Genomic DNA, 27,704 nt, shown 5'->3' with positions numbered 1-27,704 from the left:
GATTGCATCACCAATTTGTGTTTTTCTAGCTGTTGTGTTGTGACATGTCACAGTCTTTTTATATGGCAATTCGACTGTCAGAGTGTGTAATGTTTACCCATGGCCCTGGTGTGTTCCAGGGGGTCTGCAGTGAGGATGGGCTCGGTAGCCTTGGAGGGACGTCCTGCTCCAGCCTGGTTAACAGCACGAACTCTGAACTGGTACAGAGTTCCTTCCTTTAGCCCACACACTGGGTAGTAGCACATTTTCTGAATATGCACATTGCAGCGCACCCACTTACCATGACCGAGGTCATATCTGAGAGAGAGAGAGAGAGAGAGAGAGAGAGAGAGAGAGAGAGAGAGAGAGAGAGAGAGAGAGAGAAAGAATAAGAGGTAAACAAAGAACAAAATACATAACGTTTGAACAACTTAATGTGCAGTCTGCAGGGTGTAACATTATAAAAAAAACAATTTAAAAGGATTTTAGGCTGCATAACTAAACATGTAAGCCAGTAAATATCCCCCCCCAAGACCCATAATTGTGACCAGAGACCATCATGCAAAAGATAATGGGCTACCAAACACAGTAAAAACTGATTTTAAAATAGAATGCAAGCTCAGATTATACAACATCGATAACAAATTGTTGCCATTTGCAATGAACAAAGACAGAAAGGAGTGCAGTTTTCTGACCATGAGGACGTTGCTAGGGAACTGGGAGGTATCTTACATTTTCCTCCTTACCTAAAAACCAAAATCTTCACGAGCAATTCACAAAAACACAAACACTAATGCACCTCTAAATCGGAGGCCATGATTCTCAGCAGGAAACCGATGGAGTGCCTTCTCCAGATAGGGAATGAGTCCTTACCCCAAGTGAAGGAGTTCAAGTACCTCGGGGTCTTGTTCGCGAGTGAGGGGACAATGGAGCGGGAGATTGGTCGGAGAATCGGCGCAGCGGGTGCGGTATTACATTCAATTTATCGCACCGTTGTGGCGAAAAGAGAGCTGAGCCAGAAGGCAAAGCTCTCAATCTACCGGTCAGTTTTTGCTCCTACCCTCACCTATGGTCATGAAGGCTGGGTCATGACCGAAAGAACAAGATCCAGGGTACAAGCGGCCGAAATGGGTTTCCTCAGGAGGGTAGCTGGCGTCTCCCTTAGAGATAGAGTGAGAAGCTCAGTTATCCGTGAGGAGCTCGGAGTAGAGCCGCTGCTCCTTCGCATCGAAAGGAGCCAGTTGAGGTGGTTCGGGCATCTGGTAAGGATGCCCCCTGGGCGCCTCCCTAGGGAGGTGTTCCAGGCACGCCCAGCTGGGAGGAGGCCTTGGGGGAGACCCAGGACTAGGTGGAGGGATTATATCTCCAACCTGGCCTGGGAACACCTCAGGATCCCCCAGTCGGAGCTGGTTAATGTGGCTCGGGAAAGGGAAGTTTGGGGTCCCCTGCTGGAGCTGCTACCCCCGCGACCCAACCCCGGATAAGCGGATGAAGATGGATGGATGGACAAACACTAATGCACTAATGAACAAGCTTTCTCTCTATACACAACACATACACACACACACACACACACACACACACACACACACACACACACACACACACACACACACACACACACACACACACACACACACACACACACACACACACACACACACACAGGACGATCCTGATTGATTGGTGTTGGTAATAAGCGCAGCACCTGTTCTCCTGCGGGAGTCTTTGACTCTGCTGTCAACATAGGGTCAAGGGCTAATAATTACCATGTACACCATCTATCTCATGTGAACTCTGCCAAATGGATACAACACCATGCTGGCCGCCACCACCTCCATCTTTATCTGCCCCAATCCAATTTCCTCACCAGCAGCACGCAGAGCAAGATGAGGTTCAGCAGGATAGTCTTACTGTAGGTCTATTGTTGACTTGTAATACAGGAAATGGCTTTAAATACAAACGAAAATAAGACTTTCTATGGAGATTCAATCAATGTGAGTTTACTGTAAGATATCTACTGAATATTTCTGGCTAATGGAAAATCAACTGCAGTCAAAAAACTTTATATCAATACACCCAACTGAATTTTAATCAGCCATATGTTATGAAAACCAGCAGAAAACCAATGATTTTTAATTGAGCGATTTGTCAATCGGCACTTATTGTCATGATTGTTATGTTCTGTTTCCTGTTTTATTTTGAAGTCTGTCTTGTCTCCCTTGTCCTATCTAGTTTACTTCCTGTCTTTTTTTCCCGCCTGTTTGATTGTTCTGCCCTGATTTGTTTCACCTGTTGTGTCACCTGTTTCTTGTTAGTCCTTGTTTACCTGTGTATTTAGTCTCTGTGTTGTCTTTGTCTTGTGTGGGAGCATTATTTCTGTTTGCTGTGGATTCTGTTGCTGTGGTCGCGTCTGGAGTCTACCTTTCGTCTCTGAGTTCCAGTTTTTGAGATCTTGTTCTGTTTGTTCTGGAATTACTTTTTGCCTGTTGCTTTCTGGACACTTTTGGTATGTACTTCATTTTTGTTTAATAAATCATCTAAACTGCATTTGGGTCCAAGCCATTCCTGACAAACCGTGACACTTATTTTCACAATTAATTGATTGTTTTAGCCATTTCTCAAGCAAAAATTATAGATTATAGAAGATTTAGATTTGAGATTTGCTCTTTTTAATTAACATTTTTATTCCACTTCTCTGCTGATTCTAACCCTCGTCAATCATTTCTCAGATGTTACAGAAGCTGTCACTGGTCTGTATTCACACGTGTGGATATAATGGCACATTTGATACATATTCTGAGCCACAATAAGCTCGATAATCGGATTTAATTGCCAGAGAAGTGAAGAAAAGCAGTCCTTAAAATTCTCAGCAAACTGGAAATTTGAACATCTACATGTCCTTGATAACTGGGCGAGCTCTGTCTGCTGATGAAGGTTGTGCAATCAAATACTCTTTAACAGCTACTAAGTGGACGTTGTGGTGGGATTAACTATTGTTTCCGAGTTCAAGCATGAAATTACAATCTCCCCGTCATTTTGTTTCACTTCAATCACTTGAATTAAATACGTTTGAATTGCTGAAAAATTCAATGATGTAAGCTGTGATTTAGGTCGATCCTTACCTTTCCACATAATAACCCTCAACAGGTGAGGCTCCATCGGCACTAGGTGGCTGCCAGGTAAGGAAGACGTAGTCCTTGTTGACGTCAGATACCTGAACGGCCAGAGGAGAGGCAGGGCCTCCCACCACTGCAGCTGATGCATCTGCGGCATGAAGAGGAGAGAGTTGGTTAGAGGAGGAAAAAAAAAGAAGATGGATATTAATCTGAAGTTGATTGGGGGCAAAAAGGAAAGGGTAGCAGAGAGAAAAGTGATGAGAAACATGGAATAGGGAAGACAAAGATTAGATAAAATTAGCAAATGACATTAGAAAGGAACTATTGAATGTATTCTAGCTCATCCACATTATGTTGGCCAGAGAGTGAAATGTTGAGGCTAAGGCTGGAGGAAGTAACGTATTAACAGAATCAACATATTCTATAGAATCACTACCAGCTTATGTGATAAGACAGAGGGGAAGGGAGAAAAAGAGATGTGAAAATTATGCTAAGCGGATTGAAGTGATCAGATGTGTTCCCAAACCTTTTGTTCTAGCTGAGACTAGATGCTTCTTTTAAAAAATCAACATCAAGCACATCGCTTTCCTGTTTTTAAATTTGCATCCTGGTCCTCCCTTCCTCCCGTTTCCTCCGCTGACATTTGTCTTTGCTCTCCTATAATGCCTATTGGTAATGCAAATATGATGGAAGAATGAAGAAAAACCACAAGCAGGGAAGTTTGCTGATTCACTAATAAGTACCTCAGCTCTCGTAGAATTTTTTTTTTTTTTTTAAGATTCTGTTTTGGCTTTTAATTGACAGGATAGCTTGAAGAGGGGGGAGGAGATGGGGGGACAACGTGACAATGGGGGCGCGGGTCGGCTTCATACACGGGCTGTTGCCAAGGACTCATCTTACATTGGGCATACGCTCTACTGCGTGAGCTAGCGGTCGACCCTAAAAGCTTCTTAAAAAAGAGACCTGAGCTAAGATTTTAAAGGCGCTTTTCAAAAAGATTCATCTGTGTGTGTTTGGACTGCTAGTGTTAATCTTTGTTGTATAGTTGTTCACCAAGTTCATGAATGATTCAGTGTACATTATACTGGGACTGTGGCAGTTAAGGTGCAATGCATACGTAAGTAAGCACTGGAATTACATTGAAAGATGCCAAACCTCCTTGCAGAGCTGCCCAGATACATTTCAAATGAGTCAAGTGGGAGTTGTTCTCTGGTTTATTTGCATATGGCAAACAATGTATGAGAGAAAATAGCAGTCTGTGAAGAATATATAGTTTCATTGAACAGTTAACAACCCCTCTACAGCAGAACGGCTTGACTGATGGAACAATTTCCCCGTGTGAATCAGGCAAGCCTGCTGACACGAAATGAAAGTAGCACCAAAATCTGGTGAATACAAATAGTGTTTTGAGTAAAGGTTTTAGTCAAAACACCATTTATCCAGCTTGGAGCACGAAATGATGATTCCATCCTCCAAAAATAGGGGTATTTTTGTATGCAGAGGTCTCTCCAAAGCATTTCTCAGGTTTTCAAACACTAAAGGGATCACTTCAGAATGAAGCATATCATTTGAAACACAGGTTGGCAGGCTGTTCAGAGACACAATTCAGTATTTGAGTGGTTTCTGATGTGATCTGGTGTGACAGCTATTTACATGCCTGCCTAAGAGCAGATGTATACATTATAAAGGACATCATATAAGAAGTAGTTTCACATTTGGGGGTGTCTGTTATGACATGACTCCAGAAAGTCAAAGGTCACGGCCAAGAAATATTGTCACATAACTCCTGTACAACCACAACTTGTTTCTTTTTGCACTTTTACACAAACGAGATATAACATTGTTTATAATGTTAATTAGTGAGCTTTAGAGGGTGAACCTTTATGCTCAACACCCTAAACATTTTATGGTGAAATGCAATGAATACCAATAGATTTTGTTCTTTTTTTATATATTTTTTTTATAATTTCATTATGATAAAAACACTTTGAATAATTACACTTTTTAAAACTACATGATAAAGGACCAACGACACATGCAGTACTTACAAAAAAAAAAAAAAACACTTTCATGTTGGTCCTCACCTTTGATGTAGACGAAAGCACTGTGTTCCTGGATATTATCCCAGGTCCTCAGTCGGGCAGTGTAAACACCTTCATGATCCTTCCGTGCAACCTTTAAAGTGATGGAGGCCTCGTTGTCGACTGTCTTAATCTCCAAATTGCTAGATTGATGCAGCTGGATGCCTAGAGAATTAAACAAAAGAACTGACAAACCTAAAGCACACATCTAAATTGTCAAACAGTTGGCTCATCTTCAACAGTACTTACCATCTCTGAACCAGCTGACATCCTGCTGGAAGGGCAGCAGAGCTGAGGTGAAGGAACATTGCAGGGTGAGGCTGTCACCCTCCGTCACCCATGTTGGGGGAAAGGTGTTGCCAAACTGGGCTTCTTGCTCAAGCTTCAAGGCTAGGGGAGAGGGGAAGCGATGAGGAGGAAAGGACAGATAAAGGGTAAGGAAGGGAGATGATGTAGAAGAAAGAAAGCATGAGTAAATAGGAGGAACACTGGAAGACAAATCAGTAAGGTAAAAAGAAGGGTTTTCAAAGAGAAATGAAAAGGTGAAAAGCACTTTTCATCAATACACACACAGTCGCTTTCCTTACTGGTGCTTGGCAAAGACAAAATTGATTTTTAAAAAATATGTCCAAAAAAAACAATCATCCATTTTGGTTGGATGTTGCACTAAAAAATTGCACTGACCTCCTTTTGGCCACTACAAAGCAAAGAAGCACGACCAATAAAGAGGAGGGGAATCAGGAAGCAGAGGATGTGCAGGAGGTAAGTGGCAGGCAGGATGAAGTATGCTGATAAGAGATGAGAGCTGCTTCCATCATCTCTCCAGCTGTGTCACCAAACCTGGCTCTCATGTCTCTATACCATTGTTTGTGTGCTATGACATCAGTTTTTCACTTTTCTCTGCAAGATAGCTGTAACAAGCTCTTCCTTCCTCAGTTTCTCTCACTAGTGACAGGGAATGAAACTGAACAAAGCAATTTAGAGGGTCTTAATTAACTCAAAAGACCATCTTATGCTGACTTGCATAGCCATAATAGACAAAAACCCTCTGTTTCATCCAAGAGTGCAAAGAGACAGAGAAGAGTGAGGAGAAGCGTCCCCTGTAACAGAAGACGGCAGAAATAGCTGAATATGTGACAATTATTTTTTAAAGTGAACAATTCCTGACAAGTCATTCCTTCAGCTGCCATTCTCTTACTTGTCAAAGCACTGAAACAATACAATCTGGAAGTGAGAGATACGTGTGCCACAAGGTCTTGTCCAATTCCATTCTCACGGATCCATCTGAGAGACTGGGACATGTTTCTTATAATGATCTTGTTCTGCTTAACAGCGCAGGAATGTGCGTATAGCATCATCAAAAACACACCGCTTGGATCTTTGATTCACATCATTCAAACCTTCCCTCAGTGTAATAATGATTATGATAAATTCACCACAGTTGTGCTTTTGTTTATTGAGTGATTCGTGTTGGAAAATATGATGTGCTTCATATAATCAAGTATCAGTTACATAAAAATGGCAGCATACAATTCTTCAGCACATTCACGCAGCAAGGAGGCCCCACGGCCATTACATGGCGATGAAGGTTCATTCAAAATGATCGCCTCTTAATTTTTGACTGTGGGGAGACTGTATTGCATTGTATTGCACCTTAACAGTAGAGTAAAAAAGACATCCCTGCATAAGGAATGATGACTTCTATCTGTATTTTTCCCTATTAGATGTGTGTACTGTTGGTTGACTTTACTTTGGCAGTTTTTTCAGCTCTTTAAAATAATGTCATAGTAAAATAAAAATGGCAGAGATAGGTCTTTCTCTTACTCTTAAGTCAGTCCATAATTTGCATTTTTAAAGCTTGACTACAGTCTACTTATGACTTAAGGCCAAATATAAGAGTAATAGAATTAACTTCATTTTAAGGGAACATGTTTAAATATCTTTGTCCATTGGTACTTTCTTGTAGGGTGCTTCACAAACAAATGTCACTGCTGATATGTGGGAACTTTAATGTGACACAGGATGACACAGCTTTGCAAAGGAGTCCAAAAGGGCAAGCAACACAAGTGGTCAAAGAAGCAGACAACAGTTAAACATATCCGTACTTGAATCCAATTATGTAAGCTACTACTGGATGTGAAAATGAGACAATGCACCCAAAATGTGCATTTAAAACATTTATTTCCTTGTAAAACTGCATGTTTGCACAGCTAGACTGACAATTAGAACTGCAGATCTAAGATTAGAACTGCAAGATTAGAACTGCAAGATTTGGAAATAACTTAACCTTCATTTTTACTTCCAAATACCAGTAAGTGGTTAAGAGTATATGGTTCAACAGTAAACTTTAAAATATAGTTTGATTGTGTGTGTTTTTCCCCAGTTGTAAAGCAGTCTATAAACTGGGTCTCTGCATCCCCACATCCAATACATAAAGTTGTTAGTACAATGTTCATAATCATAATCATAACCGACAGGAATAATAAGAACATTTTGGCTTTTATTCTTGGACTTGGGAATCCCACAGATGTAATTCTGTGATTCCACATTAGCGTTTTCTGATCTCTTGCCCCCTATCAGCAGGACAACATTAAAAACGAATGCCTTACAAAAATGATTCATATGCCTGTTTTGTGATTTGCCACTGCTATGGTTAAAGTTAGGTTACATTTGGGCAATTTGGGTAAAGATAATAATTCAGGTTAAAAAAGCTACTTTGTTTGGGAGTAGGGAACGATTGTGATCACGGTTAAAAGGAGAACTACTTGGTTAAGATATCGCGGTCATGAAAATAAATAATTGTTGGAAGGAAATGGTTGACGGTGGTCTCCCCTGTCAAAGTTACATTGCTGAGCCATCCATCCAACCCTGATCTCCTGCCTAAGAGATTTATCCATCCATCTTAGTCTGCTTATCTGGGGTCGGGTCGCGGGGGCAGCAGCTCCAGCAGGGGACCCCAAACTTCCCTTTCCTGAGCCACATTAACCAGCTCCGACTGGGGGATCCTGAGGCGTTCCCAGGCCAGGTTGGAGATATAATCCCTCCACCTAGTCCTGGGTCTTCCCCAAGGCCTCCTTCCCAGCTGGGCGTGCCTGGAACACCTCCCTAGGGAGGCGCCCAGGGGGCATCCTTACCAGATGCCCGAATGCCGAGATTTAGTGACACTAAAACATTGTCATGCTACTTCTGCCTTTGCTTCTGATAAACAAACGTCATAATTCGCATTGCAACACGAAGCCCTTTTTAGGTAAACACGTTATTTTAGGTATGTGAACAAACAGCCAGTGCTGTTGCTTTTCTGGTGATAGTCTCTCCATTCTAGGCAAAATACCATCATAGCACTCATTTCCTTGTCTGATCAGATACTGAGCATATATGCAAGGAACAGGCTGAAAATGTCATGATCCTCACACATAGTGGAGACTAATCTAGGCCAAAGAGTGCCACAGCCAATATGAGATGCTCCACAGCTTGGAGCAAAACGAAGTAAATCCCCTGCTGTCCCTGAAATGAAATATACATGACTGTCGTTTTTGCTCAACTGGAAGCAAGTCTTTTTTATCCCTGCAGCAACTATCCCACAAATAGTCTTACTTACATCCAAGGACATGCACACCCACACAGAAACAGAAACTCCCATGACAAACAAACATTGTCAAAGCATTTCAGTGCATCAATATCTTTTTTTATGAGGTGTAGCATGGACAGCAGAGCAGAATGCTGTGACACAGTCTTCAAAGCTAACCCAGCCCTCCCTCGTTTACTGGTGGAGGGAAGAACTTCAAAGGGTGGCAGAGAAAATGAAAGGGGACATTTTTCATTAGGCCCTGGTGTGAAACTTACCGGGGGTCTGCCAGTGCTCTGAACCAGCCACGACTCCTTGATATGCTGAATCGCAGGGCAGCAGAGCAGGACAGATTGGAGAAAGGCAGGAAGGGTCAGAGACGGAGACAGAAAAGGAAAGAAAGATGTGAGCTAGAGAAACACAGCGGACAAATCAAACCTGGCAAATTGTCACATCTAATATTCCCTTTAACCTATTTTTAACAACCGAAGAAAGCGTGTGAATTATAGATGACAAGCAGATGTCTGGAATTGCATCATTAAAGCCCTGACCATCTAATTGATCTAGAACATTGGGGAACTTTACTGCCAGGCACCTTTTAAGACAGGGTGGGTCAGTTAAAACGTGCAAAGAAAGTTATTGTGAATATCTCTGTCACAATGTTGAAAGGCCACAATGCCCACTGTAGATGTTTGCCTATTAGCCACCACTACACCCACTGTCCTCATTATAATTCATAATGCATGAGATCTGTTTTTCTCAGAATTTTAGTCAAGCCGGCGTCCGCACCCTGTGGTCATCAATTCATGTTTGTCCCCCTGCAAAATAAAGGAAAATTGAATTGTTTTATAGCCCGATTTCTGGGACAAATAGGGTGAAGTCAGGTAAAGTGGGACACTTTTTGGTAAATTGCATTTTAAACAACCTAAATCAGTTAAAATGTGTTTTGTTTAAATAGATTGTAATGAAGGCCACTATGGTGAAATTTTCCCAATTCATGTATTTATTAACAAACTGTTCATCTTTAAACACCATCTGACACCCTCTTCAGCAAACTGGAAGCAATCAGGTTGAGTGGGACACTTTTTTATGGTTAAAATGAACATGAGAGATACAACTCCAATGAAGTTGGAACGTAAAACGTAAATAAAACCAGAATACATGCATTGAAAATGTGTGGCGCATTATGTAGCGCATAATACAACAACGGAGACCTTCAATTAATTAATACTTGGAAGGATTTTTAAAAAATGCATTTCTGGAACTAATGCAAAAATTGTAACATTGTAAACTTCACTCTACATTCAATGAATGGAACTTTCATTAAGCCTACATCCTTTTACCACCTTTTAACAACTTCAGTGAACACATCCAAGAAAGATGAAGTCATCGTCATCCATAAGTCCGTTATGCTCTCCGCAGGACTCATGATACCACCGTTGGCAGTGGCAGCAAGCCACCCATTCCTCATTGGCCTTTGGGTCGCTTGCATCCCCATAGACCCCCTTGCAACCAGTACAGGGGTCACTTCCCTGAACTGTTTGCAGGGGAGGAGCGGCAGCTTTTTCGGGGCGGACACCAGCAGGCTCACGCACTTTGGTTGTTTTTGGTTTCTTTTTTGTCTGCTTTGGCCTGGACAAAGTTGAAGTGTTCCTGGCTTGTTAGGTGGTAGCTGGGTGGCTTCGCCATCATCCTCTTCTTTCCCCTCTCTCTTGTAGGTACTTCAATAAGGTCTGAGAACCTTACAATGTTGATTTTGGGATGTTCCATGCCCTGGCTAAAAACCTTAATTTTGCTTTGTGTACTTCAGTCACCTCCTGCTCATATTCTTCAATAGCCCCTGCCATTCTCTCTTCACTCCACTGGTTTAGTTTTCTTCCTTTCTTACTTTGCTGTCTTTTCCTTTTCTGTATTGCCCTGTCACTCCTTTCTTCTCTCTCTCTCTGTCCCTCTCCTCTCTGTATGGGTGCCATCTTGTGTATATTGAAAAATATAAATTTTATAAAAATGTTATATTCAGACACATTATTATTACTTATAACTTTAAAATGTCTTCTTGTTCATGAAATTGCTGCACTGTTTGCTAGCATTAGCCCTAAAACTGTCCCACTCAACCTGAAATGCACTGTCCCACTCAACCAATTTTCACAAATATTTGATACAGTTAGATGCTAATCTCTAATACACAGACAGTATAAATGTATGTAAATCAAAAGTTTTATTGTTACATCATAGCTAATGTGACAGGTGCTGCTGTTCCCCAACACTTGTACCGCCAGTGTATGCTACACCTTAAATAATATACAGCATTTCCCAGACTATTTAAAAGCGCTCATATGTGGTGTTATCAGGACAAAGACTGGTTGGAAGATACTGTCAACAAGATATGCTGCACATTGTTTCTACGGTTTTGACTCAACATCCAGGAACTACGCTTCACAAACAGCTAGATGGCCTAACGTTATCTGCTGAGCGACCCCAGCAGAAATCACTGACGGATATCCTGAGTCGCTTCAAATCCAACACTGGCTAACTTCAACGAATAGTGAGTAAGGAAACGTTACGCTTTATTTATTTACTGTTTAACGAATCTGTTGTCTGTAACATCGCAATCCGCTGCATCTCTCCGTTTTTGGATTTATGTCAACATTTGTTGCTGTCATGTCGTTGAGTTGTGGATGACACACACAGTGTGTGTTTTGCTCTGTGCTGTGTTGCTTGTTTCTGGGCTTGTTGTGTATTCGTTTCGCTGTTTGGTTATTCCTTCATGTCCAACTGTCCCTCTACCTGTCTATAAACCTTGTTGATCTGTTTTTAAATGTATCGTATAAAATGCAATGTTAATGTAGCATGTATTTAATTTAGGTTTTAAATAACTGACATTACATATATAACCTTGTTTAAATTTGTTTTGTTATCTACAAATATCAGGAAGAACAATTTTCCATTCATACACAAGTTACAGTATTCTATGTGATTCAGGTGCTTTTGACCATGAAAGATTACCATTACTGAGCCTAAAAGCTGTGTTGTATTTAAAATTCAATTTTATTTATAGTATCAAATCATAACAAGAGTTATCTCAAGACACTTTACAGATAGAGTAGGTCTAGACCACACTATAATTTACAAAGACCCAAGAATTCCAGTTATTTCCCCAAGAGCAAGCATTTAGTGCGACAGTGGCGAGGAAAAACTTCCTTTTAGGGAGAAACCTCAGACAGACCCAGGTTCTTGGTAGGCGGTGTCTGACGGTGCCGGTTGGGGGTGTGATGAACATTGGCAATAATAGTCACAATAAAGATAATGGAACTATGACTAGAAATAGTAGTTATAGTAGTTCATGGTGTAGCAGGGCACTACAGAGCGTAGCAGAGCGTAGCAGGGCATAGCAGGGCGCAGAGCAGGACCACGGCGACAGCTGCAACCATGATTTAGGTGCCACCCTAATCCAAGGAAAACTATCACTTTACAGTTATCTCCTAACAGTTGCAGTTTAAATTCAGCTTTGCTCCTCTCAGTTGTTCTAGCAGCCTATTTTCCAGATAACATACAATTGATTTTGTGAATGCAACATTATATTATTGTGTACAAAATGACTATGATTTGTTGAACATCTCTCAAGCCTATACAACAAAGATAATCCTTTAGGGTGTGTGTGTGTGTGTGTGTGTGTGTGTGTGTGTGTGTGTGTGTGTGTGTGTGTGATGAACTGAGTCTAACCCTGATGTCTGAGTTGATTTACCCTGAGATGGGAAACTGAGTTGTCGGTTTCAGGACAGCTGATCTGAGTTGGTTCAATCAACTCAGAGTAGGTTCATGCGCGTGCACCACCACAATATAAAGGCAGCATGAATGGAGCCATGATACTACAATTCACCATGGTAACAACCACAAACAAACTGGTCGGCGGAAATACTCATGGCACATACAGCGAGCAAACGAGATATGGATGCAACACAGGGGCTGCTGCAAAAGAGAGGGAATTTGCGTGGGAGAAAATTGCTGCTAGAGTAAATGCGTAAGGTCCAATATAGTGTATTAATATCATATTCAATCATAAGTATAATATTACTGGTGAAATGGTATTGAACCTATAATCTATTTCATTTAGGTGCAATCCTGCGGGCGAAAAAGTACTAGGCCTACTAATCCCATTCTGAGGCTGCAGCACCATCATTAACAGAATTATAATTCATAATCTTTTATTTTAAAGGGTTTACATAATTCACCTGCAATCATGTGGAACTCCTTTTTAATGTCTCTTACTAGTTTGTGTCCAGGGAACACTACACAAACGTTTAAAAAACATTTCAGAGCGAGTCACAACGTAAAAAAACGTAATGTGACACAAATAATCTGCTTTGATATAGAGAATGTACACGATGGGTGACGTTAGTGATTATGAGGACGGATAAGGTTATGTAGGCTACATAACTGACTCAAATAGGAAGTTATCTGGAAATGAAAATGCGTCGGGGCCTCAATATCATCTCCCGACCTACGTTTAACTCCCTGCAAAGTAATACAGCTTCTTCATCAACGGGATTGTCGACAAAAGGAAATGCCATGTTTTGAGAAAAAAAGCTTTATAGTCTGCCTAACACAATTAATGAACCAACCCTGTTTTTTTTTTATTTTTTTATTCATGCAGATAACAAAATGCGCCTGATACAGAATGAATGAATGAGGAAATGAATGCGCGCTGTGTCAGAGGGAGGAGACTGAGAGAAACTCAAGGTTTATTGAAGAAAACCTGCTCCCGACCAGGTTAGCTTCATAGGCTCAGTTACCATAGTAACTGACTCTGAGGTGAAGTTACCTCTCTTTCTGAAACAGAAAACCCAGAGTTTCCCTCAACTCAGGGTTAACAAACTCAGAGTTTTCACTAAACCTGCTTTCTGAAACGGGCCCCAGTTGTGCCAAATACAGTTGATGATGATGCAGACCAGTGTATGTTTTCGAAGAGAGGAAAGGTGTGTGGACAAGTTTGAATGGTGTAAATCCTGCAGTGTAAATTCTCTTTGGACTGATTATACAGCCTTTACTCTTACAGCTGCTGCTTATCAGATGATTTAACTGATATCCTACCTCAGTGACCCATAACCAGTTTAAAGCCTGCAACAGAACTCTTGTATTTGAGTCATTATATTGTAACCCATCTTTTGTATTATCCATAATGGTTTTCCAACAAGGTGGAGCTAATATGAAACAGGAAACTACTCACAGTTCACCAGAAGTGTTCCAAATGTCATAGCTTCCCCCAGGGGACTCTTGGCTACCACTTTATACTCGCCAGCATCATCAGGAGAGCACCTAAGGATATAAAAATGTATTTATCTGGGGCTGAAATAAAAATGTATCTGTAGTGTTACAAATATGTGCTTTTAATGGCACATTTTTTAGCAGTAGCATACTTTACTATATTGTGATGGCTGATAAATTAATCCCAAATACAGCATAAAGAAAGAAAGATGTGTTGCCTTACCATCAGACCACTAAACTTAATTAACTCTTCATTCTTAGGTAATCGAGCAGACTTACAAATCAGTACCAGCATTAATTTCTCAGTTTGACAGTTATGTTTTATTTCATAACATGAATCTATGGCCAGGTTGTGCTATCCACACATACCCCGTCTTACTCACCCATGCCTCATACTTATACTACAGTTTTCTGCACGGAGATTTTCAGCCTTAATTAGGGATTTAAGATAGTGACCTACCTTCTGATCTCCAGTGAGTTTAGACCAAATTTTTGTTGAAGACTGTAATTCCATGGTTGGTCAGACATTCTCAGTGGCACATCATCCTTATACCTGAGGAAAGGAAGGTAGAAATAGATCTAAGTGTGTGTTTATTTATTTATTTTTTTAATATCAAAGACAAAAGTGAACAATGGGCTAGACGGTTTATGATCCTGCCCGCTGATTACTTAATGCACGTCTTTCACTAATCACATGTTAGTTTGGCTGAATCTATAACAGCCAGAGGGGCCCCTCTGATCTCTCATTCTGTCTTGTGCTGGGCACTGTTGAGGGCAGCTCATTGGGCTCGATGGGTCCCATATGGGAAGCTGAAACCCACGAGCTTCAAGTTATCTGGATCTCAGCGTATGTTCGTGAATACTGAGCACACTCAGTCTATTCATCAGCTAGTCTCACAGCAGCTCAAGTATCAAGGTTGACAGGTTGGCACATTGTCTGAATTAACACAGGTAATTTCATATTAATACAGAGGCGATATTCAAGTCAGGGTTCAGAACTGTAGTGTCATGACTTTAAAACTATCTATCTTTGTATTCAATCATTTGCATACATAACCTAACCTACCATCTTACCTCTCACTATATAGCCTACGCCTAATGATTGCATGAAAAATCCAACAGTGTTTCACTGTGTTATGGATGAGTCATGAATTAATGATGCAATCCAGGGCTGCAACTAAGGACTATTTTATCTTTTTTCAATAAAGCAATTTATCTTGTCTATAAAAGGCCAGAAAACGGAGAAATTATGTGAAATACAATGCCCTATAACCAAAAGTGTCATTTTCACTGTTTGCTTTATTTGTCTGACAATCCAAAACCCAAATATTTAATTTGCAGTGACATACAAAAAGAAAAGCAGCAAAATATCACAGGCAACAAGTGATGAATGACTTAATTTGTGATTTATCAAAATTGTTGTCAATTACATTTTTGTTGTTTGACTGATCGAACAATGTGTTAAAGTAAGACGTGTCAGGAGTGCACCTTAAGGCGGATTTCGTAGATTCAACACAGAACCATGAATCAAGGTTTATGCAGTGGTTCTGTGAAAGCAATAACTTTGGGTCATGAGACTTTCTCTGCTCTAATCCACCAAACAAGCGAGAAACTAAATGAAAATGACACCAGTGTGCAATGCTACCCGAGCAATATTCTTTAATAGAAACTGCTTGAAAATCAACCACCATAGGCCAATGGAGGCCAAACGAATGGAGTGCAGCAGAGTAGGAAGTTCTTACCATGTGACCTTTGGGGGTGGACAGCCCTGGACGGTACAGGAGAGTGTGACTGTCATGCCCTCCCAGACAGTGTGAGCCCTCAGGGGGATTGGGAAGTCTGGGGCCTTCTGACTCAGATGCTCCAGGTACTTCAAGTGGGCAGATGCCTTCTTTTCTGCCTGGAGCACAGACAGATCCAGAAAAATGATAGATACATAGATTTTGCAGGTGAGAAGAAAAGTAATTTGCTGATATTTTATGTATCTCTTAAACCTTTAGTGCATAACTTTTTTAATATTAATGAACGTCCGTTACATTCAAGCCATTGCCAAATGAGTTGATACAAAGCTAATAAAGACTATTTTGCACTTTTTACTGGTCTCCCAATAAAACATATAAAGAAACTGGAACTTATACAGAACTCTGCTGCTAGACTTTTAACTAAGACCAAGAAGAGAGCACACATCACCCCTGTGTTAGCTGAACTGCACTGGCTCCCTGTTTCTTATAGAATGATTTTAAGGTTATGTTAATCACTTATAAAGCTCTGAATGGCATAGCACCTTCATATATCTCTGAGATTTTAGCATCTTATCAACCACAAGGGAAACTTAGATCTTCCAGTGCAAATCTTTTAATTATACTCAAAGTGCTACCCAAGCTGAGTGGAGAAGCTGCTTTTATCCACTATGCACCAAAGCAATGGAACACCCTGCCTCTGTACATCAGACAAGCAAGCTCAGTGAATATTTAAATCTAAATATCTTTAGATAATCTTTAATCTTGTGTTGTGTAACTGAATGTTACTAACTGTATGCATCAATAGATAGAATTGTTAATGGATGTATGACTGTTGTCATTTATATTTTAATTTATTTCTAGATGTGTTCATGTGTTTGGTTGAAGAATATTGTGAGTTGGGTTTATTTTTGGCAAATTTATTGATTGACTTTTCTCCAACAACATGATGCGCTAGCCTCGAGTTGTATTATTTATATATGTATTATTTTATTCTCTATTATTGTGTTAAATGTTCCAAATGTAAAGCACTTTGAGCTGCACTCTGTGTATGAAAGGTGCTATACAAATAAAGATTATTATTATTATTATTATTATTATTATTATTATTATTATTATCAGCTCCACACAACTCTCTCTGTATTTCTCAGTATGACTACGTTCAGAAGATTGTGTCGTCCGGCGACTTTTGCGCGCAGAAACTCAAGTGAAGAGAATTACCTCTTCTGAAGAGTTCATCATGTTTTTCTTTAATCCTCCATGTCCTCCTTGGCTACTAGCAGCTGCGTGGAGGAAGAGTGGGGGCTGTGCGCGATCACGGAAGGATTGTATCACATGGACGCGCCGACTGTTTTGTTGTCATTACTTAGATTTCCTCATGTAGGCGACAGAAACTACGCACTATAGCTTTAAGTAAACTTTATTTTCTACAGCAAACGTTCAAGTGTTTCACAAGTCATTCAAACAGAATGAGAGAAAGGAATAAACTAAGAAAACACAAAAATGATAATAGACAAATAGTCTGGATAATGCAATGCTGGAGGACAAACCGCTTAGTAAACAAAGTGAAAAGCTACCAACAAAACACTGACATTTTTATCTCTTATATCACAGTTGATTAAACTAGGTCGCTGACGTGACCTTGTTTTCCACGGTGCTGTATTTTTTTTTTAAAGCAACACTATGTAACTTTTAGCGCGAGCTGTAGTTCCAATAAGACAACCTGTAGGGGGACTGAAGCGGGAAAAGTTATAGTGTTGCTTTAACATCCATTCTGCAGCCCATCTCAAAGTAATTGCAGACACTTGCTTTGTATGTATTTCAGTTAGTGCAGGCAAATGTCAAAATACACATTGTTTTCTAGTTTTATTGAAGATATAAAATAACTAACCTGGAAGATTTGAATTTAAGTGTTCACATGTATGCAAATAACTAGATATGTTAAATATTTTTAATTGACAAAGCTGAGACCAAAACTTTACTTTCACCTGCTTGCGAATGGCCATTTTATCAACGCGTGTGCGTAACACATGCTGGTTCCTGATCACGTCCAGCTCCACCTTTTCAGCCTCGTTCCCAAACATGGTCCACTGGTCTCTGTGATAGTCTTCCTCAGCATCCAGAGTTTCATTCAGGATTTCCCTGGTGGAACACAGCACAACACTTTTAACATATTTAACACTATTGTTTTTTTTCTGTTTTGTGTAGTTGTAATTAGCTAATAAAGCTGGTGAATGTAGATGCAGGACACACAGATTGTGCAGACTTGTGGGCATGCGGCATGCAAATGGCCAATTTATACGAAATACTGTTGTAACAATTGTAAGTACGACAATATGCATTCAAAGTGTTTGTTTTCAGCTGCACAAAATATTTTCAACCAAGTCTTGGCAGGAAGTAATATGCTTCATTTGAAACTGTTGAGTAGGCTGTCAAGACAATTCAGACCACCATCAGAGGAGGTGATGAGTAGCGACGAGTGACGAGTACAGCAATTCAGACAAAGGTTTGAACACAGGGGTCGACCTGAGAGAAACAAAACAACAATTTTACATTGATTTCTTTTGGCACGTAAACGTTTCTTTCTGTCCCAGTCCATTTGCAGACAAGTGCTAGTTTTATGATATTTGGCAGTTTGTCGTTTAAAAGGCTCAGTGATGAGGTCGGTGGTTTTCTGCTCCATTTACACCTACGTGTCATTTAACATGAGCACCATATTCTCCCATGTTCAAAGGTTTTGAAGAGTCGGTCTTTTATGAGTGGAATACCAAGCCCCGCTGCCACTGCTGATTCACATCACTCTGATGAAATGCGGTGCTGGTACTCCCTCACATCATGATGTGTGTCTCTGCAGGACTCCTTCAGGTGTGGACAGATCAAATTGTTGCTGTGGCACTGCCTGTGTGACATCCTTGACTTCTCTTTCATCAAGTTGTTTTTCATGGAGATGACAGGTGGTTGTGATAGTCTATTCACTCAGAAGAAACCAACGTTTTCTTTCTTTGTATGGGCAGCAAGTAGGCATAGTAAGTAGGGCGACTGTTGAAACTGCTCTATGGCTGTTGAACCTGAGCTCATTGTAAAGATGGTCAAACAAGCCAGAAGGCTCTCTGGTGGTCTATAATATATACATGTGTACGGTATGTTGTAGTTGTGAATATATGCACATGGCATCGCAAATCTCTTGTGTACATGCAGTTCATCCATATGTATGGAAGTATACGCACTCCAACACACACACAATCATGAATTTTGGCTGCCTTTAAATGCAGCAGTTTAACACTCCTCTCGCTCTAATCGCCAGAGGGGTGTGTATCCTGAACCATCTTTTGATTGGAGGTCCCCAGGGCTTAATTATTTGAACACGTACTACACACACACACACACACACACACACACACACACACACACACGTTGCCACAACAAACAGAGAGAGAGTCTCAAATATTCACACGTTTCTGAGCTTTGATGGCCACTAGAGCATGAATTGCCCTACAAATGCTTGCAATAATTAAGTGAAATGCACAAACGGCATGAATAAATACACAAATAAATCTGTGCATGCATACGCAGACAATTGCGTATGCACAATCACACTCCCAGGCGCTCAGAAACATGGTTTTGACTTTTTCTGCCACGGGCTCGTTTAGTGAAGTGTGTGCCTGTCAATGTTTTTAATCTCTGTGGGCTCAGAGATTTTAAGCCTTAAGAGAATAAACCACTGGGAAAACATTAAGTCAGTGGGTATGAGAGGTTTTATGGCTTAATTATTGCTCCAAATGGAAATTTGAATATTGCTTATTGGTGCGAGCAATAGCAAACACCTCCTGCCAAGACAAACCAGGCATGCATGAGTCAGCTGCATAATTTACATGTTACCCACAAGGAGAAGATGGTAGAGGAAGCATTATGTGAGTCAATGTGCAATTGGAGCCAACACACAAAGATTAAGCGCATTCATTTCCACACAAATCAAAACAAATGTCATGCTCCTCCTCCTTGCAACACTCAACACCCTTCCAGAAATAGTGTGCCAATCCGTGAGAGCTTTTTAACCTCACCCTTCCGTCTATCCTCTCTTATACTGCGAAGAGTCACTCATCTCCAGCATTACTAGATTTTAAACCTCCACCCTAAAATTCTTCCATCCACACCATGTTCGTCACAGCGCTTCAAAGGGGGATAAGATTTGTGAAGAACTGAGGTTCGATGGAGAAATTGCGCTTCAGAGGGAATCAACCTTGCTAGTTGAAGGGCTGTAAGGTGGATAAATCTGAAGGTGAAACAAGACCCGATGAATTACAGCTTAGCACATTAGCGGATAGGATAGACACTCAATGAAATGGAGTGATGTGGTGGTGGCATAGGAGAGGCCATCTAATGAGATGGCAAGTTGGCAGGGCCACATTGCTGCAGCTGATGCTTATTACTGTCGGATGTCTTTTGTCTTTCAAGAGGGTGTAATTACACCCTCTATGACTCCCTACTACACCCCCCCTCCCTTTTTCACTCTCATTGGCAATTGTCTTCTAGTATTACCCATCTTCTCCTTCAATAGTCATTGTGACCTCTGTCCGTCCATCTATTTACTATTGCCAGCCAAAGCTTCCTTTCATGGCTTAAAGAAGAACATATCTGTTATCTTTAGCATTGATGAAGAAGTCAACATACATTAGAGATGTCAAATCCTTTTTTGCACAACAAGAGTCTAATCAATTTCTGGATGGATTAGACAGGCTGCCACTAAGCCTCCAAATGTGAAAGTACTGTTGAGTCACAGAGACTACGTGACCCAGACAGGACAAGGTGCCCCTACAGTAGGAAAAGGGATTTTGGTAAAGCAAATCCTGTCACAAGAGGCAGGAATCCCCTCATTTCCTGTTCTTAGTGACCTAAGCCTGCCTTTTCTGGGATTTATTTTTAGATATATGACATCCTCTCCATGACAGCTGAGCAGTAATCCCGTCTTCACAACATGATCATAAGACACTTATAAGTAAAAGATAGCTCATACTTGTCAACAAAAGTTGACTGATGTGCACAACAATCTTTGAAATTGGTTCAGTATTAAGCAAGAATGCTGTAACCGGCAGCCGTGAACCAGGCTGCAATGTACTGTAACCCTATAAGGCAAATGTGCATTGTCAATTTCGTCCACTAAAAGTGCTGTTTTTGCCACTGACTGTATGACAACATTATGGAAAGGATCCCTACAGTGATACAACTTGTTTTAAGGAGTAAAGCCCTCTTTGTTTAACCAGAAACATCTCCAAGATCGCTATTGCTAAACCCACCAGACTCCATGTAAATAAACATTGATTTTAGCGTGTGTGGATGTAAATCAGTAAACTGTGTTTATTTCAACCAAAACTAGAGTTGTGATTGTGAACGTGAAAAGACGAACCAAAGCGGCTTTTTATAGTTTTATTTTGTGTCTGTCGACTTTGAATGAAGTGTATTTTACGATGATATAATTACTGTTTATTTACATGGAGTCTCGTAGCTTTAGCGATAGCAATTTCGCTGGTGTTTTTATGTTCATAAAAAGGATCTTACTCTTTAACAAAAGAGCCAACCTCCTTTTAAAATCCTTTCCATAATGTTGTCAGACACACATTCTGAGCCTGTCAATGGCAAAACAAGCACTTTTGTGGACCTCAATTGAAGGTGCGCAATTGCCCATTAACTTACATCCAAGTGTGTTTCGCCGCTGCCGACTGCAGTGATCTTGCTTAATACTGGACCAATGTCAAAGATTGTTTTTCCCATCAGTCCCTTTTAGACACAAAAACAGGAAAATAGGGTCCAGGTTGGAAAAACCCGAAGTTAACCCTTCAAAGACTTTCTGTACTGGCAGGAAATTAAGTCCAGCTTCCTGCCTCATGCTGACATCTTTCTAGTGTCTGGTTAATCTTTCAGTCAACCGGTTACTTCTGTGGATAATAACGAATTACTTATAGGGGTGATACGATTCTCCAAATCCACGATTTGACTTTTGATTTTAAGGTCACGATTCGATAAATATTTCGATTTTAACTTTTTTTTTCCAACAGGGACGGCAATGGCACAATAAGAGCCACTAGATCATAGAAGCTTTTTGTGGCGCAATTAAGGCCCCATGGGCAAGCCACCAAGGCACTATGGAGTCCGTTGGAGCCCCCATGCTTTACATTTGTTGTTTGTTTACATAACTCACTCACGGGGAAGGCAAAATGTTGCCACACCGGTGACTTCAAGGAAACAGAAGAATTTTCTGTTGTTTCTCCATCATCTCCCACTCCAGCAGTGGTCATGGTGTCTGGAATATTCAAGCTGCAGGCTACCAGTAAGCTAGCCTTACCCTGTGTCTTTAGCTGAATGCTACCAACCAGTAAGCTACACTTTGTCTATTGTTGTTTTTTCTTCGGACGTGCGCGAGTAGGTGGGTGTGGAGAGAGAAAAAATACTGGGGGAATCACCAATCCTGCTTCTGATTTCATTGTTATCCATTTTTGACATTTGAGAAACTAGAACTAGAAAATGGATGGCTTTTTTGCTCGAAGAATGACTTAATTAATTAATAGATTTTTAAAAATAGTTGCAGATTGATTTTCTGTCTATCTATTAATCAATTAAAAACTCTTTCAATATGATGTGAGGCTCCTTCCTCTTCTCCATCAATACAAAAATACAAAGGTTCCACTGAATGCTCAATGGTTATGGCTTATTGGCTTCAAGACAGCCAGCTGGCCTTTTACAGACAGATGAGAGTGAAAAAATAGCTCTGATTCCGATTTATCGAAACTTTCTGTTGGCATAAGAGCCTAACGTACCAGTGAATCGTGACCCACTCCACTTTCTCAAATAAAGTGAAAAGAGAGGATGTGGTGGTGACTGATGGAGAGGCAGAATTTGATGACAAGCACACATCCAGGAAGGAAGGAAGGAAGTCCACTGGAGAAGAGTGGAGGCTTACAGTCCTTTGGTTCAGCATGAGAAGAAGGAACTCGTCCGCAGTTGTTGCCCACAAATGACCTCAATCCAAAATGAGAAATTTAAATAATGTGCCTAAGCTGAGAGATGCAGATGGTGGCTTTTAGAAATAGGGCTGCAACTAACGATTATTTTCATAATCAATTAATCTGCAGCTGCAGAGATAGAAGACCTGAATTTGCTCCATGCATTGATTTGTTGTTGTAAACTTTTGAAACTAATTTTGCTGCTAAATTTCCAGTAGGGATGTACAGCTCATCTGTTGTATTTATTGGATACAAATAGCTCATAAGTATACTAATTTGTAACCTATGAATAACTGTGTGACCCATATTTAGGAGTTATGTGCTAGAAATGTCTTGAACAGATCCTAAAGATCAATGGGCATATTTTAATGGATCGGTATCGGCTAAAATTAAGTTGATCAAATGCAGATCCTTTGTTTACTGTACTCAATTTTGTATGTCTCGGCCTGCTATATTACTTCTGCTACATTGTAAATACAAGTATTGGATCGGGCCCAGTATCGCCAGATACCCTACGTCAGAGAACCAAAAAAAACTTTGTTGGGGCATTCCTCTTACCAGCATATTAGTCTTGTTAAGGGTGGCCGATACCGTGCGACAAAATACAGTTGTCAGCCCTCAGCAGTCTTAATTTCGTTGACGAAAACCATGACGAAACATGTTCGTTAATGACCTTTTTTCCGTGACTGATGATGACGAGACGGCACCGACGTTATCAACATAATACACAACGTAATATTGTTGACGAAAAAAGACGAGACTAAATTGTAGTTTTAAAAAATAAAAATCTCACCAACATCTTATTTTCGTCACCTTCCCCCATCTCTTCTCCTCTCTCTGTCACTCTCTCTCTCAAACAAACGCACACACTTTGCTCAGTCCATCTCTGTATCTGTCGTCAGTCCTGACAATTGTGCTACTATAATGCATAAAGTTTGACATTTGCATGGTGGATTCGGCTGGTTGATTAGCGCAGATTTTTTAATTTGGGGTGGTACGGATTGGCTTCCATAACGGGCTGATTGGGTGCGACTGACTAATGAACACAGTCATAACAAAGCTGCATTTTTAATCATTTAACCTCTGTTTTACATCCAATAATAATAACGAAAACATTACCTCCTTAGCAGAGGTAAAATAGCTGACAAAATTAACTGGTTATAAGAGAGAAATTGACTAAAATATAATGACTTTTCGTCATGAAATAAAACGTTGACGTTGTCAACATTTAAAATGACTAAAATGTGACTAAAACTTCTAAGCATTTTGTCCAAAAGACTGAATCTAAAATAGTTGTCAAAATGAACGCTGACCCTCAAAAATTAATTGATTTTGCAGAAGATCTATCTAAGGCGTTAACGTGGAACGCTATCACACTTTCCTTTCTCCCCTCATTGGACTAAGTTTGTGGACACTGCTGTGTGCGTGCATCAGTAAGTAAGTCTGATGTCCTGTGGATACGGGATGATGTTATACAGGATTTATGAATGGACGTTAGCAACAGTAGGCTAATTCACAAGGGTACTATTTTTATGTGTGAGCTAATATTACGCATCTGTTCATGTGCGCTGCAAGAGTTAGAATGCATTATTCAGTGCAAATATAACCGAGAATGTAGTTTAATCTCAGTAATGATGGTATATTAGGTTATTACTGTCGCTCTGTTAAAGGCAAACATTCTACTCTACTGTCGTTACGCAGATCACGGAGATCTGATTGAGTATAGACTTTACGACACCGTAGTTAAGTGAAAGTGGGTCTAGTTGTAATTTACTGCCCCTACCAGCAGGCGGCAGCATAGCCATATAATACTGTCTATTTACAGAGGGCATTTAAATGCATGTCTGATCGTTTCTATGTTAACCGTTAGCCCATAGTTGTAGAAAAAACTATTTATGTAAAGAGAGATAGTAAAATAAAAAGTGCCCCCCGATGACGATATCATCGTCCATCGCAATGTTTTACTGTAAACATCGTCAACTGCTAATTCAGGGGACATCGCCCAACCCTAATACACCCCAGTAGAGGCTTTTATCCATATCATCCACCCCTAAAATCTTTTTTAATGATGATCAACAAAACGGCCATATTATTTAGCTGGCTCTTATATCTCACCATGTCCTGTGGCGGGGGTAGTTGTCCATGTTCAGGATCTCCTTGACGGACATCAGGTCAGCAGGGATGATGGGATAGAAATCACAGTAGGAGGCTTCCTCATCACTATTACATTCAGAGAACGTTGGGGGGGGGGAAACAAAACTTGATTAACACAAGATATTCTGCATATCAAATGACACTGGTGAAAGATCAAAAAATAGATCCTTATCCTTGTCATCCTTCAGTTATTTATTATGTGGATAGAAGGATTGATTGTTCGTATTAGCATGCCTATTCATTTTATTACGGTCTACGGCAGTGGTTCCCAACCTGGGGTCCGGGCACCCCTCAGGTGGGCGGCAAAGATCAGAGGGGGGGCGCAAGTCTTTATCTGGTTTGAGGTTGAGGTAAAAAAAAAAAAAAATTAAACAAATTATGATAATACACTAGAATATATAATGTATACAAAAGTCTGTATAAAAACTACATATTTTTGTTCTCGCTTAAAATTGTAGGCAGGCTACTTAGTAGGCCAAACCTCCGGGACCTCTTAACCTGGGACCCTTGCTGTCATCAGGTCAGCTGCTCGTTGCTATCGTTTTTCCTGCCGCCACAGCATGACTATTTTATGAATGAAACATGGCGGAGAAACGTAAAAGTGCCAATAACTCCTCTGTATCAAAAAAGAAAGTAAGGCTCTATTTCGAGAGTTACCTCAACTTCGGTTTCGGGGGGGGGCTCAGCTTTTCTTAGACATAAGTAGGCGGGGCGCCAAGGAAAAAAGGTTGGGAACCACTGGTCTACGGCACATTATCCAATCATCAAGTTCATCAGACCATTATTCTGCTCTGCCACTAGAAAGCAGCAGTGGTTCTCCTATTCTCTTCCTGAACAGCAGAGTTGGCCCTACATCAGATAGAGCTCCGGTTGATGTAGGCAAACATTATATACACCAGTTTTCATTTATTCAAGCACTCCAGGGATTCAGTTTAAAACTGGCAACTGTTATCTTATCTCCAGACTAAAAAAACGGCTTTAATGGATATTTTTTGTCTGCTCTCTTCCTGTTGTGAAGAACAAGCAAGGTAAACATTTACAAACCAAAATCAAACAGAATGTGAACTGCAAAGAAGTGAGAATCCATGAAAGACAGACCCCACTATAAAATACGATGTCAATGTAGTATTAGTATAGTCACACTAATACCCTCTGCAATCTGTGCAGCTCAGGGCCACCAGCTTACCAAATGTGGTTCATTGTGTGGCACAGCAGATTTTTCACTGCTCGGTATGAACACACACTACAGTGTTTTCTAAAATATTACAATGGAATTTGCTTGACAAACGAGATGAGAGAGACATCAGTTACAGTGGCAGCGGTTTTGTGTTACACAGCTGTTACTTCAGTGTTTAACTGATTGATCCATTGCCTCCCATGCGTGGCGTGCAAAGCCTAATCTACCCAGTGTATAAAAACAAAAAGAGAAATGAGAAATGATACGACCATCATCAGCTGCTTCTGCTCTGTTCCCCTTTCACTCACTGGTGTACAAAACATACATGCTATTGTCTACATGGAACTTATATAATCAGGAGGAACAGGGACTGCTGATGTGCACACATAGGCAATTGATGACAATGTGGTGTTTATGAGCCAAAGGCTTTTGGATCTGAGCCAATAGGTTGTTCATTGTACAATGGCAATTGTAATTGTTTGGGCATCATATCATGCAATTATCTGCAATGTTCAGTTTTTAATCCACAATGTGTCTGGCAACTGGTGGTAGAGCTGAACATGATGAACCAACCACACACAGCAGTCACTGGACAGTAAAGTGATCTAAATCAGAAGCGCTGACAGCTGCTGTGTCTTTCTGTAGGACCTTTTAAATTAGTGTCTTTTATCATAGTCATGCAGACACAAACATACAGACAATAGGCACCCATGTGTAAGCCTACACTAAAGCATGAGCTCTCCATTTGAAGCACCAACAATAAACTGAGCTGACCTTTTCTATGTGCACCCCCATAAACAGGAGAGAGGCATTTGTTGTTAGCGACAAGGTCACTTTTTTTTGTAACAGAGAGGCATTCATTTTTGCTCTCCCTTAATGCACAGATGACTGTTGCTCTTTTAAGAAGAGTAATTACAACTACAGTGCGAGGATATTTTAACTTTGAATGCTTACCTTGTTTTTCACTTGTTATAGGATCTATCTGTACACCATGCTTTGGCGTTGAAGTAAAGTACATTGCAGTACAACACAGCTCCATTGAAAAGAATAAATACAAAAATAAAAGTTTGTGTGCCAGAACTGTTTACCCAGGCGTGTATTACACAACTCCCAACTACCGTTGCTGCTAACATCTAGCCTCAGGCATTACTTTCAACAAGCCATCTTACAAATGGCAATGCAAATTGACATGACTTCTCGTTTTCTTTTGTTTGTAAGCTGGTATATTTCCCCATTTCACGGCATTCAGGGGACAACTTCTCCTTTTTGCCGTCTTGTTTTTCTCTTTCCCTTTGTTTAGGTTCCCTTTGAGTGTTTCTGAGAGGCTCGGACTGTTGAATAATGTAATGCAGAGCCTATGGCTGGGCAGTATTAAGTACAGCGCACAGATATATACACACTGGGACACAAACACTCACGGCATACATATAAACAGGAACATGCACACACGTGCAGCCACGCAAACAAAACAAACAATTGCCTAGCTGATACTGCTGCTCTGTGCAGAAACATGGAAGTTGTGCATGTATGTGTTTATAGGCTTCCTCAAAATATTAACAAAAATAAAAAAGAGGAAAACCTGGGAGGCACTGGGTGATCTGCCCTCATTGTTGAATGCATGTAAACA

General features: G+C 40.5%; 1 protein-coding gene across 1 annotated transcript in view; it reads right to left on the bottom strand.

The window, feature by feature from the left end:
* myom3 (myomesin 3) overlaps positions 1-27,704 on the bottom strand; it is a 61,053-nt gene that overhangs the window by 28,866 nt on the left and 4,483 nt on the right. Inside the window, exons 2-11 of the mRNA XM_078251781.1 lie at positions 24,862-24,966; positions 17,737-17,890; positions 15,752-15,909; positions 14,470-14,562; positions 13,972-14,060; positions 9,023-9,067; positions 5,429-5,569; positions 5,183-5,344; positions 3,105-3,246; positions 98-297 (exon numbers count right to left, since the gene is read on the bottom strand). Of these exons, the coding sequence (XP_078107907.1) occupies positions 98-297; positions 3,105-3,246; positions 5,183-5,344; positions 5,429-5,569; positions 9,023-9,067; positions 13,972-14,060; positions 14,470-14,562; positions 15,752-15,909; positions 17,737-17,890; positions 24,862-24,966 (1,289 nt within the window). The remainder of the gene's footprint in view (positions 1-97; positions 298-3,104; positions 3,247-5,182; positions 5,345-5,428; positions 5,570-9,022; positions 9,068-13,971; positions 14,061-14,469; positions 14,563-15,751; positions 15,910-17,736; positions 17,891-24,861; positions 24,967-27,704) is intronic.

This window comes from Sander vitreus, chromosome 6 (genome assembly GCF_031162955.1).
Source record: "Sander vitreus isolate 19-12246 chromosome 6, sanVit1, whole genome shotgun sequence".
Classification (NCBI taxonomy): domain Eukaryota; kingdom Metazoa; phylum Chordata; class Actinopteri; order Perciformes; family Percidae; genus Sander; species Sander vitreus.
Note: the sequence above shows the minus strand (reverse complement) of the source record. Positions and strands in the feature narration are given on the sequence as shown.